Here is a 22,723-nt window from a genome sequence, read left to right as displayed (position 1 = left end):
GCTCCTTTCCAGCACAATACCCTAAGCCTTGGGAATGATGATACTTGCAAGCTGTATTTTATTATGGCAATTAATATTTCCATCAGTCCTACACAGGCATGCCAAATACCAACCAAATCCAGACTAGCACTTTCTTTAATTGTTTTAAAGCTTATGAGACCTGAATTGTATGTCAGACCTGGTTATAGTCTAGTAGTATTTAAGGCTTATTGAGGGGTACTTATTTCCTCCTAGGAAACAATACATGAATACAGATCTGGGTAGGGGCTTAGAATTCTACTTAGATTCAACTTAGGTCACACTAAAGACATGAATGGAATAATTACACCTTGGATGTGGTAATGTCCTTTCACTTCCCAGAAAGTTCTGACCCTGTATTGTCACTTATGACTGAATTAATCCTATCTGATTTTCTGAATTAGTCAGAAAAGCATAACCTTTCTTCTTCTTCTTCTCCTTCTCCTTCTCCTTCTCCTTCTCCTTCTCCTTCTCCTTCTCCTTCTCCTTCTCCTTCTCCTTCTTCTTCTCCTTCTCCTTCTCCTTCTCCTTCTCCTTCTCCTTCTCCTTCTTCTTCTTTTTCTTCTTCTTCTTCTTCTTCTTTTAAACATTATCCCGTCCCTCTACTCCTGCCTTCCTGATGTGACTGCTGGGAGCTTGTCTTTTCCTTTCTCCATCTTCACACTCTTATCTGATTGATTTCCTTTCCTCCATCATCTTCATCCTCTTCACCCTCTTGTCAGCTCCTAAGATTTTCAGCTTTCCTTACCTATTATTTTTTCCCTAATAAATTTGGATTTGAGATTCTTTCTGAATACACTTTTTTTGTGTGTGGTTTTTGAGACAGGGTTTCTCTGTGTAGCTTTGCACCTTTCCTGGCACTCGCTCTGTAGCCCAGGCTGGCCTTGAACTCACAGAAATCCACCTGCCTCTGCCTCCCAAGTGCAGGGATTAAAGGTGTGCACCACCACCACTCCGTCCTGAATCCACTTTGAAATTATTTAATTTATGAGATGAAGAACCCTGAGTGAGAAACTAGTTTCCTTGTTAACACATGGTAGCTCAGGTAAGACTCCCAATAGTTATAGGAACTTCTTCCTGCATTTTGACCTGCTGTATTTTCTGCAATGATCCTCATCTGCTGCCAAGACAAGCTTCTTTGATGAGGGATAAGAACTATACTTTTTTATGCCTCAGTCTCTATTGATACATCTACAACACACCTCCTACACCTAAGGTCCACAGAACATTGAAAAGGTAAGCACAAAAGGACCAGAAAATCTGCTGCCAGATGGTGTCTCTAAAAATAAAAAAAAATAAAAACAAACAACTTCATTCATGATGTCCTAACAGTATGGCTGCCTTAACAAAACCTGACAGGTAGAGCACCAATGAACATTCTAAAGTGGGAGGAGGAAGTCTACAGGGCCACACTCAAGATAAGTTGGGAGTGGGAGAAGCAGTCTTCCCCAGGATGAGCCCCGTACTGAATATCCAATTCCAGTTGGTCATCCCTGATATCATATACAAACAAGTAACACTAAATGAACTAGCCAAGTTTTTTTTTTAAATGTATTTAAGCATAAAATGTATACAAAAAGCCATGAATTCAAGATGGAGTTAGGCCAGGGTAGAGTGCAGAGGTTTACAGGAGACATTGAAGGGAGGAAAGAGAAAGGGGAAATTATTTTAATTTTAAAAAGATATTACTTTTTACTTGTCAAGATAAAAGGAGACTTTCCTTTAAAAAAGAAAGTTAGGCTATTGTCCCATCTTTAAGACCTAATCTGAAAATGAGCCCCAATCCACATGGACAGTAAAATGTCCAGAGAAAATCTGTCCCAAAGACTTTACAAAATTGTCTCTACATAGTTTTTTCTTTTGGCCATTGTCCACTCTCAGTCTTTGAGGGTGCTTCAGTTTTCTCTTCAATAAACTTGGCCTATCGTCTCTGCTGTACCCTATGTGTCTTGTCCAAATTCTTAAAGTGGAGTTTGCAAGGGCTTAGGAACTGAAGGCAGGCCAGAGCAAGATCCTGATAACAGTAGCCTTCAAAATGAAAGGGGAAAAAGATATCTAAAGCATATGACTTGGGAAGCCATATGCTTCTGAGGCCTTAAAAGCCTTGAAAATTACTGTATGGAAAAAAACAGTTGGCATAAAAAAAGGTATGGAAATCTCCCAGCTGAGGTCAACCAAAAGGAGCTCATACCACCAGCAAAGGCAAAGGACCCTCCAGATTGTCTTAATAAGGTCTAAGGCTATTGTAATACTAATACATACCCTTGAACAGAGAGTTACAACATAATACATGCACTTGAGTGAAAGTTTAAGATGCTGATTAGATTGTTCATGTAGATCTCATCCATTTCTCTGTCATTGGGTGATCCCTGTGTCTTTCCTAGGGTCCCGTTTTCTAGGTAGCCTCCCTGGAGTTGTGTAGCAGTCTAGTCATTTTGTTTTACATCCAGTATCCTCCTATGAGTGAGTACATACCATGTTTGTCCTTCTGAGTCTGGGTTACCTCACTCAGGATGATTTTTTCTAGATCTATCCATTTGCCTGCAAACCTCATGATGTCATTTTTTTTCTCTGCTGAGTAGTACTCCATTGTGTATATGTACCATATTTTCTTTATCCATTCTTCAGTTGAAGGGCATCTAGGTTGTTTCCAGGTTCTGGCTATTGTAAACAATGCTGATATGAACATAGCTGAGCAAATGCCCTTGTGGTATGATTGAGCATTCCCTGGGTATATGGCCAAGAGTGCTACAGCTGGGTCCTGGGAGAGATGGATTCCCAATTTTGTAAAGAAGCTACATATTGATTTCCAAAGTGGCTGTATAAGCTTGCATTCCCACCAGCAGTGGAGGAGAGTTTCTTAGTGCATGAGCTGGCTGTTTGGAACCTTGGGCTTACACAGGGACACTTTGCTCAGCCTGGAAGGAGGGGTCTGGACCTTCCTGCACTGAATCCACCAGGTTTAAATGAATCCCCAGGGGAGTCTTGGCGCTGGAGGATATGGGAATGGAGGGGAGGGGCTGAGGGGAAGGTGGGGATGGGGGAGGGAGGGGGGAGGACAGGGGAACCCATGGCTGATGTGTAAAATTAAAACACAAATATAATAAATTTAAAAAAAGGAGAAAAAAGATGCTGATAAGATATATAACACATAAGGATGCATGTATATTTTACATGAAATAAAGCATGCACACAGAATCCAAATTATGCAAATGAGCCTTCAAACCATGCTACTTAACAAGTACTCCTTCCTTTGTGCACTGTAGCTACTAAATTTCCCATGCCCTGCCTGCTCCCTTCCCTGATATGATACATACTAATTTAGAAGACCTAGCAAATTTCTTCAGACAGAAAGAAAATAATACTGGAAAGAAGTTTCAATTTAAAGAAATAAAAAAAATACAAGAAAAGAAACTTTTGGAGACATACACTGGATTATTTAATTTTGTTGATTTCCCTAAAAGAAAACTGACATGTTAAGCCTACAAAAATTTAATATTTAGAGATTTACACTTTATGCATAGCTAATGTACTTAAGAATACTATTCAAAAGATGAAGAGGTTAGAATTATAATTATAACCAGAATGCAAATTTTGGGGATTACAATATATCAGCAGACTCTTACCCCAAAGTCACTTAAAAAAAAAAAAAAAGAAGAAGAAGAAGTGATATTGAAAAGGTCATAAAGACAGAAAGGATGTTAATTAAACTCTTTATTTAGAAAGACAGGAATTTGGTATTCCAGTGTATCTTGCATTACTGACAAAAATCTTAAGTAAACCGAGGAAGAAGGGTGTTAGGGGCAAAGGGTATGCTTAATTAAACATTAACACTCAGCCTAATCATTGCATCAATTCTAATTTTGCAAGGTAGACTCAGACAATCCTCATATTGTCCTGGGACAAGCTGTGTCCTATCAGATGATTGTTCCTGCTGACACCTGCTTAGGAGAGAGGATTCAATGTGTGGTGTCTGTCTGAGAAATCATTTTTTTTTCTAGAATCCAAGGTAAAATCAGATTTGGAACAATGTGTGGAGAATTCCAAGTACTTTCCCAGGGTTCCGGAACACAGCATTTTAAGAGCCTGAAGTAAAAGTGCTCTAGCTCCTCTAATCTAATCTTTGTGCTTTCCACCTTGAGAATGAGATAGATTCTAGTACCAGTTTTTAGAGACTTAGGGCTGATTCTTTAGAGAGGCAGTCAGGAGTCTAATCCAAGTAAAGGGAATACATACAAAATGAAATTGTCATACTGTTATACTGGTTTTAGTTTGTAGGTGTACTCGAGGACTCAAGCATTTTGGCAAAAGCAGTTTCTAAGTGAGTCTTGGGGAATTATGATGCATTAAGATCCCTACATGAATGACAAATGATATTTATGCTGTAAGAGCCAAAATTAATCTAGAAGACCAACTGCCCACCTGTCCGAGGACAAAGTGACTTCCTGGAATGCTGAGAATTGTAGTTCTTGGGAAACAATAAAGCACATGTTTCACTCCCCTAACCAAGTTTGTTTGACCTATCTGCACTGGATATGCTTGATCACAGGTGGGTGGGAGGTTCACAGGCAGGAAATATGTCAGGATGTATGCTTGCCCCTGATTGGATGTAGGGTGGAGGGAATGTCAGGATGTGTGCTTGCCCCTGATTGGACCTAATGGAAATGCAGTGAATTATGTGATTTTGTTTGTTTGTTTGTTTGTTTGTTTTACTTTTAAACCTCTGCAAAAGATATGACTGGTGGCCGTGTCCTGGGATCCCACAGATGAGCCTTGCTAGAGTCCTTTTTATCTGGCCAGTATTTAATAATGGGAAATCAGGATAAAACACAGATGGAGATAGTCTCAGCTGTCAAGAGCACTTACTGCTCTTTCAGATTCCTGTAACTCCAGTGCTAGTGTGTTAAACACCTTCTCACATTTGCACACGTGGTGCCCATGGAGACAAGCAGGCATACACACATATTACATAAAAAGAGTGTTTTAAGTAATGTGTAACTAGAGCAACCATTACTAACAGAAGGAGGGCAAGAGTGAATTTCACAGAAAGACAGAGAAAGAGACACAAGCCCTGAGAACATGCCTGTAACTGCCTCCAGATCTTATCTTCTGCTGTGGCCTCTTGCCAAATTGATAAACCAAGAAAAATTAAAATAAATCAGACACAACTAAAATACTGAAAGAAATAGGGGTTCTCTTTAACATTGTTCTTGAAAAATCTAGTGGAGAATGTTAAACAAATTTCACAAAGGGCACCATAATACTACTAATTACAGTAATTCGTAAAGTGAGAGATCTGTGTAAAGGAAAACCAATGAAAGAGATTGTAAAAACAGAACCACCACAGTCAATTTCTTTTTAAGAAAGGTATTTAGACCAGGCAATATAAAACTGCTGGAGTGAGTGTATATCTGCACAGAGCACTGGATCCCCAGTGGGTCTTGATGTAAACCATGGGTCACGTGCCTAAGTGACAGACATTTAAGAGTAGGGTAGACCTAAAGGTAAAAGTTAAAACTGTAAAAGTTTCGAAGGTAATCTGAGCAGAACATGATTCAGGATTTATGATGATGAAAGAGAGACTAACAGAAAGAAATTAACAACACAACATGGAAAACCTAAGCCAAAGAAGCCATGCAGAGTTAACGTTCGTCAAAAGTTTCAGTTTAATGTTTTAAAGCTCTTCAGATTATGATTCTAGCCTTCCATATCACAGCATTAAATGAATCGTGTGTAGCATTCATCTCCTCAAGAATGGTAACAGATTACCACAAACTAGATTAATTCAGGTTATTACCACTGTCGTTTGATGGTGCAGCTGAATACCAGTAACACTTAACACATGGACATTTATAGCTGTGAAGTTTAAAACTTGTATTTAAAAATGTTCTTGTGCTGTACTCATGCATTTCCAGAAAAAGAGTACACCAAGTATGCATTGCCAGCACCCTAGGTCCACGAAAAGCGAATAAATCTTTAGACTTTAAAAAGTCAGCAACAGCTAGGCATGATGTGCACACCTTCAATCTTAGTACTCTGGAGGCAGAAGCAGGTGGATTTCCATGAGTTCTAGTCCAGCCTGGTTTACACAGGGAGTTATAGGTCATCCAAGGCTATGAAGAGTGACCTTTTACTCCTGCTCCAAAAAGAAAAAAAAAAAGCAACAGAACAGACTGTCAAAGCAAGCCGAAGTTTTCTGTAACTTTCAAAAATGAGAAGGGACTAAGATACTCTTGTTCCTTTACTGAAAGAGTCCACAGTTAAGCAATAACAAAAACATCACGCTTGATTCTGCTCTTCTATATGTTCTATCAAAAGTTTTGTGCTCTTTTCTTCTTTCCTCACACTTGGAGGTGTGGATTTGAGGTGTGTCTCCTTAACCAGCTTGCCATTTCTTAAGAACTGAACTTTAGGGATGGTAGAGAAGAAAACCTGTTTGTGAAAAGACCAAGCTACATAACCAACACTGGCATGCCTGCAGCTCACCCAGGATTTCTTTAACTAGAGAGTCACAACTATGGTGCTGGATACTAGAGGGTGCCAGGAGCTTTAGAGGATTTGAGGAAGAAGCTCACAGGTTTTCAGTCTTAACGTGTACACTTTCTAGACAGAAACCAAACATTTTAGTTTTTACCTTTACTATGTGCGGTAACCCTTAAAAGCACTTAATTAGATTTATTAAGTGTGTGTGTGTGTGTGTGTATTCTGTGTATTGCCCTTGTGTCCTAGGGCTCATGTGGAAGTCTGAGGACACCTTGCTTGAATAGGTTCCCTTCCTCCACAATGTGGGTCTTGGTGATCAACCCCAAATTGTCTGGCTTGGAGACTCAGACTTCTAATTGACAAAGTAGGATAAGCACATGTTGAAAAGATATTCTTTTAAATTCAACCTCCTGGGGAGATGGCTGAGTGATTAAGAGTCCTTCCTTATCACTCTTGCTGAGGACTGGGATTCAGTTTCCAGCACCCAAATGATGGCAGACAACTGTCTGTAACTCCCTGGAAACTCTCTTAACCTCCACAGGCACTTCATGCATGGTGTAATACTATTCAAACACACACATGCACACGCACACGCACACACACAATTAAATACAAAAATATTTAAATACTAAAAATAAAATTAAGTTCCCCACCTGATGTCTATTCAATTTGTCTCTCTCCAGAAACCACCACAGCCACCAGCCTTTTGAGTCTCTTCCTGAATAATTTTCTTACTTATAAACACATGAAACTATGTTGCCTGAATTTCACAGCTGTAGAATTTTTTAAAAATGAATTCATAGCTTATAACACAATTCAAACAATAAGTTATTATTGGGCTTGCCTCTTGTGCAATCCATCTAAGACAACTCTGCTTATTTAAGTCCCTGCAAAGATATGAGGTGCAGAGCATGTGTAACAGGCGCTAACATTCTGCTGTTCAACAGAAAGACAGGCAGCCGGGGAACTGATCTTTAAATAATTCCCCACTGGCATTTGGTCTGCACTTTTCTTCTGAGAAGCCACATGAACATGTCTCAGTCATCTCCTGGAGAGACATGGGACAGACCTAAGCTCCTTGGACATCATCATTGCATATCCTAACTAACACTGGGTCTGATAGCAGGCATGGCCTCGGGCGGAACCACTGTAAAAATGCAACTCCCCTTTAACCCCTTCAAGTAAGTCAGGGGAAGGCTTCCCTTTCCCGACTTAAATACATTTGCTCTTTGACCTCTAGAGTCAGAATTGGCCTCGACAACTCTCTCAGACGGCTGTAGTGTGAGCTTATTTGATGCACGTCAACTATCATAAAACAAAGAGTACTTCAGGACAAATCTTCAAATAATATGCATGTGTCCACAGTCAGGGTAACCGTGTCTCTAACCCAGAGTAAAATACTGCAGACAATGAGGTGGTGCTTCTCTGTGCCAAGATTTGGTGTCTGCTGCAGCTGAGATTGGTGACCCCGTGCACCATACTGCACCACTTACCAATGTGCTTACTGTCGGAACTTCAAAAGGCTGCCAGTAGATGCAAAATGCTTTAAAGATTTCTCCTGTGCTTGTAGCATTTTTTCTGAGTCTATAATATTTCTATATTTAACAGCACAATGTTAAATATAGAAATAGACAAATAGTTCATAATTTAGATGGTTGCTTAGTAATATATCTGCAATCATTCAAGCCTGAAGAGCTGAGAATCTCTAGAAGAACTGAAAAGTTCTATACTCAGTTTTCTAGAGAAAACAAAATAAAACTCTAACATTATATTGAGCATGTTCAAAGAAAACAGGAACTCTCTGATTAGAGTTACCAAAAATATTTTCTTAATTTCTATAAATGCTAAACATTTTTCAAGTGATCTTCACACACACACACACACACACACACACACACTTCCATGTCTAAATTGAAGTGGATTTCAACATCTCTTGTTTTGTAATGTTTAATGAACTGTAATACAGTGAGATATTGTAGCAAATATAGTATTAAAATGTTTTGGTACTTAATAGTTCAAAAATTATTTTATTTAATTGAGACCAACTGGCTTCATTGCATCTTATAAACTTTGCAATATATATTCAGAATAAAAGGAATGAAAATGAACAGATGTTTTTCCTTAAAGAGGGCAGACTAAGATTTTTCTTACACAATAAATCAGCTCCTGGTACAATTCTAGGACATTGCTTAAGTCTGTTTTAGTATAAAATTTTTAGCACAAACACACACTCACCCTTACCTCTGTATGAATCCAAAATTGGTAAAGGAGATTGAATTGGATGTGAACAGCAAACACTGGAGGTGGGATGAAGAGAGCCAAGGGAGAGTAGAAAACCTGTAAGAGAAAAAAGTCTACATCACTTTACAATCATGAGTCCTCAACAGAAGCCTTATTAATGGTCCTTCTTCAGCAAACATAACTTTCCATGTATTTTATGACCATTTTACTTTGCAATATTAATTTTTCACAAAGTGATAGGGTTGCAAACGCTAATCTTCTATTTGTAATTTAATATTTTGTAATTAAAATATCACACACTGTGTGTTAGTTCCTTACTATGGAAAGATTAGATGTGTTTCCTGGAAGTAAAGTGGTGGCTTATAATGCACAAATACTTACTTTATTGAAGCCTTTGTACCTTGACCACTCCCAAATGCTGTTATTGTCTGGCATTTTCAATAATAAAATGTAATCACAATAAAAGAAAATAGGTGGCATAATGAAAGAGTAGAATGTGGTTTCCATTTTGATGTTTATATGATTGAATAAAGGTAAAATATCTCTTCAAGTTTTATCAACATTGTTAAGGTAGGAAGTGTAATGTGAGGAGACCGGAAGCAAGTCTTAAGGGCCCAGACTTCTTAAGAGATAGAAATGTCAATGCCTTCCAAAACCAACCTTTTATTAAGCCACAAAATTGCTTGACTAGTAAGTATGATTTGCTGTGGCATCCTAACAGCTTATTCCTGTGATCATTTACATAGTTTCCTTGAATAAAAACCAAAGAACCAAATAGGTATCAGAAGAATCTTACTTCTCCCTTACATTTCTGATTTTATAGAATCCATACTTCTAAAATGATGCATATTTTCAAAACAGTTCTTCTGAATGCTACAATTTAATTGCTGACTTATTAGGAAGCTTTTGTTCTCAGTCAAGCAGTCATATGAAAGATATTTAGAAATGGGTTTGCCTTGGAATTAGACATTTATATAAATTTTTATTTATGTTTCTAAGTTTAAGTCAAGTAAAATATAAGCTTTTATCACTTGCAAACAGGATTGGTTTTATTATTTTCAATAGAGAAAGAAGCAATGGGGCAAATTAGTAGGAAATAAAGAAATATAGATTTCTTATTCAAGAGTTCAACTTCTCAATCATGATCTCACTACAGACTTCTTTCTTTATGAAGTTAAAAAATTTTTTGCCCTCTGGGTTCCTCAAAGAATAGTAAAGAACAAAAGTTAGAAATCTAGCTATCCAGTTGGTTCCAAAAATTCTATAGTATGTATGATATAGGGTAGTACATGGTATAAATAAAGCATTACTAAAAAAGAATAGGAAATAAATATTTTGAATGTTCAATAAATAACATTTTTATAAAGAAAGTGTCTGACAGATGAGTACTTAGAGTACCTTATATTTACCCAGGTTTAGAGAAATAATCTCTTATGATAACAACAACTGGTATATAAAAGGTGGTTTGATAGCTACATGAAACATATGATTGTTCCATAAAAGGGCCTTTCAGATCCTTTTCCTTGCTCTTGTGAACCAAAGTCTGTTAATCTTTAGAATAGTTTTTTTGTTTTGTTTTATTTTGTTGTTGTTGTTGTTTGTTTGTTTTGGATGAGTTTCCCACAGGATCAGATCGCCTTTAAAAAGTGCCAGAAATCTTCTCTCCCAATAAATTACAGTGATGGACTGATCCTTACAAATCGGAGGCCACCATGAGTTTTAACTCAGTGTGTGTTCTGTTTTTCCCCTGAGGATTGATGTGAGTGCCTGGCACACACTAAGTAAACACCCTGGGCTATGTTAGATGTGGCAGTTTGTTGTACTAAGATAGTTTTTACCATGTAGCTCGGGCTAGTCTAGAACTAGAAATCTGACCACTTTCGCCTCCAAGTGCTGAGCTTTCAGCTGTGCGTCACGTTGCCTTGCAAAAACTCATTTTTTTCTAAGAATTAAGGCCAAAGTTGGGGAATAACTTACATTAACAAACTTAATGATAATTCATTGTGAGTAATACAGAGTTATAAAGGAAACTAATTATACAAAAAAAGAAAGAAAGAAAGAAAGAAAGAAAGGAAGGAAGGAAGGAAGGAAGGAAGGAAGGAAGGAAGGAAAGAAAGAAAGAAAGAAAGAAAGAAAGAAAGAAAGAAAGAAAGAAAGAAAGAAAGAAAGAAAGAAAGAAAGGAAAAGGGAAAAGGTCCTAGTCCTCTCCTCCTGATTGGAAACAAAGTAGTAAATGTGGTTTAAGTGTGAGGATACTTTACTTCCTCTTTCCCATCCTCATCCTTCTTTTATCTCTCCTGGTTTGGTTTGTTGTTGTTTTGCATTTACATTTGCATTTGCTTATGCATTTACATTTGCTTTTGCATGCCTGAAGAATACATCCTAGGTCTTGGAAATCTAAACCCAGTGCTCATTAATGGAGTGACCTCTCCAGCTCACTAAGCCTCCATCTCCAATCCAACTTGATATCCAGTTGTCTACATCCTTTACAAATAATTCAACTCCTTCTTCTACCATAGGTCCTTAAATGTACTTAATCACTTAACTGAAAAATAAATCTTCCTCATAATCCATTAGTACCTGGGATAGTGGACATTGCGCCTGTTTCCTAAACGTGTCAGTTTCTGGCTAGCCCTCACACCAGTGTCATTCTGACTCCAAGGCTCTTGAGGTTTGAGTGACACTATTTACATTAGGTTGATTATTCTATGAGATAATCAATATCCAGTAGAATTATTATGGAACTCTCTGTGTGGGGAAGCAATGAGGAGAAACAAAGCCTAGTCCTAGTACAGCAAAGACAAAGTGAGGGTAATGTGCCCGTTGCAAGCCAGCAGCAGAACAGGGCTTGGGAGTCAGCATCTTGAAGCAATAAACAATGGCATATGGGAGGATTATAAGTATTGTGACGTTGTGTTTTTTAGAAGTAGTGTCAGGGTGACCAGGAAACAGACTACAAATATAACCGAGAACGATCTGGGAGGAGTGTGCATCTCCTAAAGAAGTAATGGATCACTCCCATCTATCAGTCTTCAATGTGTCTGTGACTTGAATAGGAAAAATAATAGAAAGAATGGATAAAGAAAAGGTTGAGTGGCTAAATGAGGGATGGGAGCATTTTAATACCCTTCTAGGGCAGAGAGTAAGATGGGATACCCACTTTTAAATATGTCCAAGGGAAAAAATGAGAGGAATAATGTGGTCAGCCTGAGGATTAAACTAATGAGAGATGAATATTCTCTTTAAAAGTAGAGTACAAGACATGTGCACCTGTGAGTTCATGTTTTGACTGAAGCCATGTGGATGGCAATAGAAAGGGAAATGGCAAATGTTCACATTTCTCTGTAGTCTTTAAAGCTCATGAGGTGTCAGTGAAGAGAGTTTGAATGAATTGAAATTCCAGAAAGGTTTCACCAGGCAGAGAAGAGACACCAGGGAAGTTTCATGCTCAATTTAGGGCTCACTGAGCAAGTGGAGGGCTTTTCTGTATCTGGAAGCCCTGGCCAGAGGAGGAAGCTTTGCCACAGCAGAGCCAGCTGCAGGAATGCCAGCATACAATCCCTGGTGGTGGGCATGCAGAATATGAATGGAGGGACCATTTTGTCATGCCCCAAAGATTTCAAAGTGGAACAAAATGGTGCACACGGGCAGATTTGCCAGTCATGGGAATAAAGCTCCTGAGATTGCCTGGGATAGAAAATGGGACTAGGCAGAGCTGGGAAGAAAACCAGGGCTTGGAGGACAGTTGCCTAATAGTAACCTGTTAACCCAAATGGTTAAACTTCAAGTAAATAATTACTTTATCATTTATTACTATTATTGATTTTGTATGTTTTGGTGGTTTCCCTTCATGTGTCTGTGAACCATGTATGTGCAGTGCCCATGAAGCCAAAAAAGGGCCTTGAGTCTTCTGGAACTAGAGTTACAGGTGGTTGTGAGCTGGAATACCGGTGCTAGAACAAACTCTAGTCCTCTCAAAGAACAATCAAGCAAAAGTTTATTCTCATTGTATTTACCCAAAAGTGAGACTACTAACATGGTATCACTGCTGATGATAAATTTGAAATGAGATCATGGTTCTTTTTCCATACTCTTCTAGTAACCGAAGGAGATGGGCAGCTGATTAAATTCTGTTTCAGGTGGGCCCAGTAGTTTGCTTATTTAGAATTATTGAATGGGCATGCTTAATGTGGTGAATAATATGACACACAAAAACTCTTCCTCAAAAACGGTACCTAAAGAAACCATCTCTAAAGCAGAGGGCAAGCTCTAAGCTACCACTAACTCTGCTGGACCCTTGTGACTGCACTGATCATTTATTTATATATGAAACCAGCTGCCTGAATCAATGTGCACTACTTTAAAGTCATTTATTTCCTACTTTGGATCAGAGCTCTATACACATCTATATATGTAGTATATGTACTATATGCTATAAATTTTGCTGTAAAATTGTCCCAATGTTTTACCTTTCTGGTAAAACTCTTCCTGGTTTGTTCCTCTCTCTTTATAAACCAAGTCTTTTTAGTTTTTTTTTTCAATTCATTTATTTGTTTTTATTGAAACAGATTCTTGCTGTGTATCCCTGACTGGCCTTGTATTTGATATAGAGCCCAAGTTGGCCTTGAAATCATGCCTAAAATCCTGCCAAATTCTCCCTAGTTCTGTAGCTGTAGGTTTGTATGCTATACCTGGCTTTTCTTTTACTTTTGAGCACATGTACAATTATACATTAAGTATAAATTCAATGTAGCTTCTACATGTATCATCTATTATAAAGTTAGAAAAGGATGGCCAGACCTGGTGGCTCAGGCTTTTAATCTTAGTACTCAGGAGGCACAGGCAGGTGGATCTCTATGAGTTCAATTTGGCCAGATCTATACAAGTTCCAGGCTAGTCTGAGTTTTAAAGAGAGACCCTCTCTCAACAACAAGGAAGTGAAGGTTTGTAGTTTGTTGTTCTTTAGTCTTTGGTTCTTTGATCTTTGGGGAGCCAGCTGCCCAGCTACCAAATAAATACACACAGAGAGGCTTATTCTTACTTATACATGCCTGGCCTTAGCTTGGCTTATTTTTAGCCATCTTTTCATAAATTGTCCTATCTATCTTTTGCCTCTGGGATTTTACCTTTATCTATTTCTGTATACCTTTCTTTACTTCTTACTCCATGTCTTGCTGTTTAGCTGAGTGGCTCGCCCCTGGAGTCCTCCTCCTTATCTTGCTCTTGGATCTTTTCTATTCATATCTTTCCTCCTATTTATTCTCTCTGCTTGCCAGCCCTGCCTATCCTTTCTCCTGCCTTGCTATTGACCAGCCAGCTCTTTATTAGACCAATCAGTTGTTTTAGACAGGCAAAGTAACACAGCTTCATGGAGTTAAACAAATGCAACATAAAAGAATGCAACACATTTTTGCATCATTAAAACAAATGTTCCACAGCATAAACAAATATAACAGATCTAAAATAATATTCCACAATAGTTCTTATATAATTATATATTTTATGATAACCATGTTATAGATCTAAATACATTTTGGTATATGTACTAGGAATTACATTACCATTGTATTAAAATGTATAATGTAAGATTAAAGGAGTTTACAAAACTATATATAGCATTATATTGTAAATAAAATGACACTTAGTTTAATAGTATTCTGTAAATTGCAGTTATTTTATATAGGTAACATGAGGCTTAAAATTGTCTCTAAAATACAAATGACATGGTTAGAATTCTAGAAAGTTGAATCCTTATTTTTAATTGTTTCACATGATAGGTCTGCCACTCAAAGTTTTCTATGAAAGAAATATTCTCTGAGCTTAATTTTGCTCCTTTCACACCAATTTTCTTTTCAAAGATATGACCCATTTATTATTTGTTCTAAAATATATGGTTGACTTGGTAACTGTTAAATTATAGGCCTTTTGTAACTGCTGATGAGAAATTTTACAGATAATTCAAGGAAAAGAAAGTGATCTGAAATCTGCCTTTGATTTCAGTAAACAGAGAAAGGACCCCGGAAATGCTGGTCAAGAATGCAGGCTGACTAAAGCCCTCTACCTTTCTTCTTTCATCATGTCAGCTCCTCCATCACCTCTCCCCAAACAAATAGCAATTTGTGACATGCCTGGGACGCATTTCCTAATTCAACACACTTCTTTCTGTGTGTGATAAAATAATATAAAATATTTTACTATGAGGACTAGATAAGTGTGAAGCTCATTTTGCTTGGATTTGCACTCATTTAACTTTGGACACATTCATTTTTGATTTATAGTATTTTATTTGGAAATATTTACAACTATAGAGTGGAAATAAACTTCAGAGATGATGGATGTCATCAATTTATTACAAAAGGGAGGCATGGAAATTATTCAGATGATGAAACGGTTCAGAATGTCAATAGAATGGGCAGCTTCATGTGACACCATTTCAACAATTATTTCTGTCCACATGCTTTCCACAAATGTCACCATTGCTAAATGAAAGATAATCTTAATTTTCTCAAATTACTTTGGTGGCCTCCATGTTCTGGGAGAAGAACTTCCTGTCCAACTTTCACACTAACTAGTGGAATCTCTCTCTCCTTTCCTTCCATGCTTGACCCCACAGCCACTACTGTTGTTTGCAATGCTTTTCCTTTAGACTCTTCTGGAAGCTGCTGCCACCTTTGGTCACAGGTTGGGCTCCACTCCTTTTACCAACACTCCATCAAAGAGCAGAAGAAACGTCCCGATGCTTGTCATGCAGTGACTTCACCATGCAGCTAGGACTTAGTCCTCAGGTACCATTGTACACATTCATTTAATGGCAGGGATGACACAGAGTTGGTACATACTGAGATTATAGTAAACTGGGCTTAAGCATCTGGATTGGCATTTCAATCTAGGATTGTTAGTGCAATATGGCAGAGTGGGGCTTTTCTGAAATTCATTTTTATATTTTTTGAAAAGTAGTCTATATAAAAGAGAAGATTTCTTCAAATTCTGAGGTATATAATGCTCTGATGAATCTTTTTTCTGATAGTAAGTACTTAATTCATTAACTACACTAATGCCCTTGGACAACTTCAAATACAGCTGTATTCTTTCTGGTTGTTTATAAGAGCCAACCACAGGTCCCTCATTCAGGATGACCAGTTCCCTTAGTTTAAAAAGGTCAATTTGAACAAATAAGCAGGAATAAGATGATGGAAAAGCTTGAACGCTGGTTATTTTTCTTTAACAAACCCCAACACAACAAGAGCCTAGGACAGTGTATTACCGCAGATAACCCCTGGGGCCTTGGTGGTAATGTCATTCCGGAAGCACTGAGACACTGCCATTTAGCATCTAGAAATATGAAACAATACTTTTGCTGTTGCTGTTTTAAGTCTCTCAGTTTGTAGCATTTTGCTATAGCAACCCCAAAATAAAGGCATGTTTTAACCTAGGGGTCTTTGGTATGATAAGGTTAAAGGAAGGTTCTTTTAAGATTTGTTCATTAACTATATCATTACAAGCTTATAGGCCTTCTCCCTATTCTGCTAGTTGGGTTAGTACCCAAACCTGCATATTTTCTTCCAGTTAAAAGGCACCTGGTTAGGGTTTGAATTTTGCACTTATCAGCTATATAACCAACCTCATGGCACTTCAGTTTCTGGATAACATTTGATATAACAGAGCTATGAACTTATTAACAAAGATCAAATGAGATAATAACAGAAGAATGATCATTAATGGAGATAAAGACTTCCAATACAGATGAAAAAGTCACCTGTACAGGTGCCAGGCTGGATGAGTTCAGCTGTACTCTCCTTTACCATCTCTGCTACCTAAATGCAGACTTAATTCCATTATCTTAGAATTATTATAGTTCTTATATATTACAGTTTCTATGAACACATTTCTTACTCACAGAGTACTTAAATAATGTGAAATCACTACAAAGAAATACATGAGCAAAAGCCCTCTCTAAAAATGGGTTCATGTAGCACACAATTTTAGATATTGCAAATGCAGAAGTATGGAACAGCAGTAGTGAGGGTACTCTTTTGTATGTGGCCTTTCATTGTGGAGTTCAAGAGCCTGCATGCCTGTGATACTTAGCAATCACCTCTTCAAACAAAAAGCCAGAGGAAGCAACTGAGGCCCAATAATCCCTCCGTGGACGTATGTCCTACTGACATAGGATTTAAAACACAAATGATACTTTCACAGTTATCCAGTTTCCCACAACTTACCCAGGAACTATATGGCTGCAAGACAGATTGTCTCAGTGCTGTGCTTAAGTTATAGTCTTCGGAACTGTGGTGCACTTGGTGTGCAGCCCAAATAATGTTAATCTCTGCAAAACATGTGATTTTAAACAAAGAATGAGAATAAGAAGAGAACAGCTTCCATTCAGTCACAAACTTCAATCTAAGAACAGATGAAAAGCCTGGAACATCTCAGAAAAGGCTAGCCAACAGATCGAGAATTAAAATGAGCTTTCTTGAAGCATTTTTGGAAGCATACAGTATACAAATAATAACTAAATAGAAAATGAAGCATGACCAGTAAATGCACACATGGTATGTGACACAATTATATACCGCCAATGCAATGAGATGACTTCCAAAATTTATGCTTTGCTAACATTTACAGTATCACAGATTATAAAAGCTAATGTATGGTGTTGTAACAATGTACCCAATGGAAAGTGATGAGTTTTCAATATGTAATAACACATTTCTAATTAAAGACAAATTTGGAAGAAATTGGTATATAATGAAATATTACACCATATGATTTCCTGGTGGCTTTTGAGAAGTCTCAAAAGCTGTCTTGAAATAAGCAAACCATAAAAATATTTGATGCTGATCTTTAAGATTATACTTTTATTCACACACTAGTCATTGTTTATGGTTCTTCTCATAGCTTACCAAGATGTTCACCACTTCACATGACATTCATGTGCCCTCAAAATAGAGAAGTAAATCAAGACTGTTTCTTACATCAAGAATTGCCAAGATCATCCTCACAAGGCCTGCTGTCTTTTCAAGCAGGGAGTGTTTTCAGCATCCATTGTCCAATAAGTACTTCAGATTGTGATTGGTTATTATTTTAGTCATTCAATCCCTTCTAATAAACACACTGTACCCAAACAATTCAGGAATTCTTGTTGCATGAATGAGCAGTAATTCATCACGAGGTCCTTTAAAACTACACAGACACAGTATTTGAAACCATTTGAAATAGTTAGGGCCCAAACTTCTGGCTTATTTATTACATATATAGCTACATATAAGAGATTTGCAAAAGCTGTTTCTTTCTATCTTCAGATGTTGTGTGGGTTTTAAGTTGTAATAAATATGACAAATGTCCTAAGTTTTGAAAAATGTTTACCAATTGAGTCCTTGAAATAAGCTAAACACATTTTTCTCCTTAGAAAACTCAATGTCAAGCATTTTAGAGCCTGGTACTTACAATAAGCCTTGAATAAAAATAAACATGTCTTTTTCGACTTACCAATATTTGATTCCAAATATTGTTTTTAACACACCCAAACTATGGGTTCAGAGAGGGGTAGAGGACTCTAGCGCTGTTTCCTCATAATCCCCACAGAAGTAATTGTGCAACAAAGAGTCCATGAAGGTGGAGGTTAAAGACCTGTGTCTGTGGTTGTTTTGAAAGTGTTTTCTTCCCATCACAAACCGTGTAACAGGAGCCCAAGATCAATGAGGCCCAGCTGCATAAACAGTATGCAGTAACAAGATACCACTGGCTCACCTATATCCCTTTCCAGGAATGGAAAAGAGTCAGGAAAATTGGATTTTTTTTTTTTTTTGCACAGTCTATAGTCAGATTTTTGGAAGTAAATTATTTTCAAGCATGGTTCGAAAATTATATTTTATAGAAAATAATTACAATAGTTGTTAAGGGAATGGAATAAGAAAATATTAATAGTTAATATTTTGTTTACCTTCCTTAATGCTTGAATTGGTAAATTGCTTGCTCTAATAAATGAAATCAAATATTAAGGAAAAAATTATATTATTTAGAAAACTTTTTATATGGGAAGATTTAATAAAATTATATATTCTGTTCAATCAAGTCATAGACTTTATGTTCACATAACATTTTATTAGACCTTTGCAATGGCATAATTAGAAATAATTATGCTTTTTTACAGTGCCAAAATGTACATTTGTATGAATATATTTTTTAATATGTAGCCAAAAAATTATACTCATTTAGCTGAATTCTAATATTATATGTATGCTATATTACTGCATTTGTTCATTTTAAACATTTTTAATAAATTCATAAGTTTCAGAGCATGCAGGGATGGCTCCATTGTGAAGAGCACCTGCTATTATTTCAGAGAACCCAGGTTCCCTTCTCATCACCCACACGGGGCAACTTACAACTGCTCCTAATTCCAGTGCCTGGGGATCCAATGTCCTGTCTGTCCTCTCAGACTACCCACTTCCACATGGAACAGCGCACACACACACACACACACACACACACACACACACACACAATCAATCAATCAATCAATCAATCAACAAATCTTTATAAAATGTATACATTCCATTCAAACCCCTTCTTTCTAATATTCAATGCTTGGTGATCAAGTGCAGATATGTAATTACTATTGATACAGAAATTTTTTATCATTCTGGATTTTTCCCATCCATCGCTACCTCTATGGTTGATATAGACACAGTCTAAAATGGTTTTTGACTTACATTATGGAATTAAGGACTTTGATAGCATGATGGAATGGGCCTTCTGGGACCCTGAGTGAGAAGCCTTTGTGTTTGTGTGACATGTGAGTCTCTCCTGCCCACCAAGTGCAAGGCTCTGGTGATTTCGCTCCACTTGTGGTTACACCTTTGATGATCCTTCCTTTTAAATCAGCAGGGTTAAGTGACTCCCTTCTAGGAAACAGGATTTTGGCAAAGATGATGGATGTGATGTCACTTTGGTAATTAAAAAGAGTAGCTGTGTCTCAAGTACACTCTCATGTTCTCACATTCCCAGCTGCCATCATGGGACCTCTCCTTTACTGAGCTCCATCTGAAGGGTAACTGGGAGAAGTGATTGACTAACAAGACATCAAGTGCTATGCTTGTTAGTATAAACACCAGGAATCCAGCCAGCAATCATGCAAGTGAATTTGGACAGAATCTTGTGTAGTCAAGACCATGGATGCACTACAGCCTGCCTGCAATCAGTTGAACAACTTAGCAGCAAATAAACCCTATGAGCTTGGGCTGGTAAGGTTCATATAAGCCACAGGCTGATTTCTGTCTCTCTGAAATCATCTGACAATAGAGTGTTCTTATTTTAAGCTACTGACTGGTTAGTCAGCAGTATATAGTTAAGGCAGCCAGTGACTCACTGACACTCTCAGTTCATGCCACCTTGCAATCTGCTTCCTGTCCTTTTAGTTTTTCTGCTTCAAGGAAGTCAAATAATGAAGTCAAGGAAGTCAAGTTATGAAGTTTGACTTTTTTCATTCAAAAAAAGAAGAGACTGTCCCCCTTTGTCTGTTTATAATTATTTGGTCTTTTTATTGCTGAGTTGCATTCCTAAATAAGACTGTTCACTGTTTATGTTTATTTTCTATTTGAAATGCATAACAGTTCTTTTCAGTGTGTAATAAAGCTTCTGTCAAGATTTTTTATTTTCAAATGTTTTATTTGCATATATTCACTCTACACAGTAATGGGCTTTGTTATGATATTTTAATGCACATATATAACATATTTTGATTATATGTGGTCATTACTCTCTGGGTGCTTCTCCTAGAAATTCTACTGATCCCCTTTCCCTTTCTTACTGGTCCCCATTCTTCTTCCATGTCAGAAGGTGTGTGTGTGTGTGTGTGTGTGTGTGTGTGTGTGTGTGTGTGTGTGTGTGTGTAAAGTTAGTGAAAGAACATCCTGTGTCTTAGTTACTGTTCTATTGTTGTGATGAGATGAGGCACCATGACCAAGACAACTTATAAAAGAAAGCACGTAACTGGGGCTTGCAGTTTCAGAGGTGATTCCATGACCATCACAGTGAGTAGCATGGCAGTAGGCAGGCAGTCAGGTAGGCAAAACTGTTTCTTGGGCAGTTAAAAGAGAACATACATCTTATCTGAAAGTTGGAGGTGGAGAGAGAAAGAGACTGGGCCTGGCATAAAGCCAACTCCTGGTGACACACCTCTTCCAAAGTAGCAAACCCCCTAATCCTTCCCAAAGGAGTTTTACTAACTAATAAGCAAATTTCAAGCATATGAACCTGTGGCGGCCATTCTCATTCACACCACCATAGCATACTAACAGGATTTCAGAAACATCAGTCTATTGTGCAATGAGGATCAAGGAAGATCCAGGTATGCAGTAGGGTACATTCCCTGACTAGAATCTTGGACTGTAGAGGTGGAGAGTGTGAACTGAGCACTACCATGTATGTATTAACCCACTGCTCTGTGTTCTTGATGGAGGTGTAATACGAACTCTTCTATCTAGCTTCTGCCAAAGTGACTTCCCTGACAGGAGGGACTTGGAATTACAACCCGAATAAACATGGCTCCTTTGAATTGCTTTGGGCAGGATACTTTTTTGCAATAGGAAATGAGACTAAGACAAGTAGCATAAAACAGATTGCATTAAAAGAGAAGAAATATTTCCACCTGTAGTCATTTAATTGATGAATTTACCCTATTGTTTAATTCTGTGTGTGTGTGTGTGTGTGTGTGTGTGTGTGCAAGACAGAGAGAGAAGGGGGTAGAGGCAGAGAGTTCTCTATATGTGTATTCTCTAGGTATGGTATATATGTGTATTATATGTATATATGTGTGTTGTTATGAATACTGAATATGTATATAAATATGTGTAGGTGGAGGCCAGAGGTTGATACCAGGTATCTTTTCTCAGCATGAAAAAACAATGTTTTGTCTATGGGAGCCCTGGCTACATGAATCTTCCAAAATTTTTCATAAAATTGATAAATATAAAAGGATGCAAGATGCAATTTGTAGATCTTTTTTAGTATCAAGAATTTACTGATAGTAAGTTGTAAGGAAATATAATTTAAACATTTCAACAAAAAGAAAAAAGTACATCATTTATTATTGAGTTATTGAATAAAATACCCAAAATCTAAATGATATTGATAATCATGTTATTGGTAATTACAGTATTCATTTGTGTTATACATTAAAAAGCTATGGTTTTCACATTTCAGGGTTTTGAGCCAGGGGTGATGCAGCATGTGTATAGTCTGGGCACCTGGAAAGTAGAAGCAGCATTCCAAAGCAAGTCAACATTCATAAAAAAGTAAAGGTGGGTCTGGTTTTCATGCAATGCAGTATCAACAAACAAATGAAGAAAGAAACAATTTAAAACAAAACAGAGCAAAAATTGAAATTTTATGCTAAAAGTACTTGATAAAGCTAAGAATTAAAACTATATTTAGTTTATTAATATTTGTTTCTAGCAGATGTCCATGAATGAGGCATGGAACACACCAGACAGAACAGATGAGTGACCTATCAACCAGCAGAACTGTACCCCTCCCTGGATATTAACCCCAGTGACCCTCCCTCAATCCCATGCATTCCAGCAAATATTCAGCCCCATGGCTGGGCCTTCCCCCAACCACAGAAGACTTCTTGCCAAGCAGGCCCAGGCCAGAACTGGTGAGTGACCAGCCTACCAGCAGAACTATACTTTTCCCTGGATTCTGCACCTGTGACCCTTCTCTAGGCCAACACCATCCCAGCTAGTCCCTTGGCCCTGCTGTTCTGGGCTTTGTCCCCAATCCCAGTGGACTTGTACCACTGAGGTGAAGATCAGATCAGGCAAACCACCCTCACCAGTCCATAAGCGCCCCTTCCTCAGAACTCCAGTAGACTCTGTAAGTCCAGACACAGTCCATACCAGTTGGAAGAACAGCCACCTAAGGCCCATGTACAGTCTATATCAGTCAAAAATATAGCCCCAGTAGCTCTACTGGAGGG

General features: G+C 37.7%; 1 protein-coding gene across 1 annotated transcript in view; it reads right to left on the bottom strand.

Moving 5' to 3' along the window:
- Agmo (alkylglycerol monooxygenase) overlaps positions 1–22,723 on the bottom strand; it is a 165,869-nt gene that overhangs the window by 43,051 nt on the left and 100,095 nt on the right. The window contains exons 4-5 of the mRNA XM_036206357.1: positions 16,965–17,068; positions 8,743–8,838 (exon numbers count right to left, since the gene is read on the bottom strand). Coding sequence (XP_036062250.1) covers positions 8,743–8,838; positions 16,965–17,068 — 200 coding nt within the window. The remainder of the gene's footprint in view (positions 1–8,742; positions 8,839–16,964; positions 17,069–22,723) is intronic.

This window comes from Onychomys torridus, chromosome 14 (assembly GCF_903995425.1).
Source record: "Onychomys torridus chromosome 14, mOncTor1.1, whole genome shotgun sequence".
Taxonomy (NCBI): domain Eukaryota; kingdom Metazoa; phylum Chordata; class Mammalia; order Rodentia; family Cricetidae; genus Onychomys; species Onychomys torridus.
Note: the sequence above shows the minus strand (reverse complement) of the source record. Positions and strands in the feature narration are given on the sequence as shown.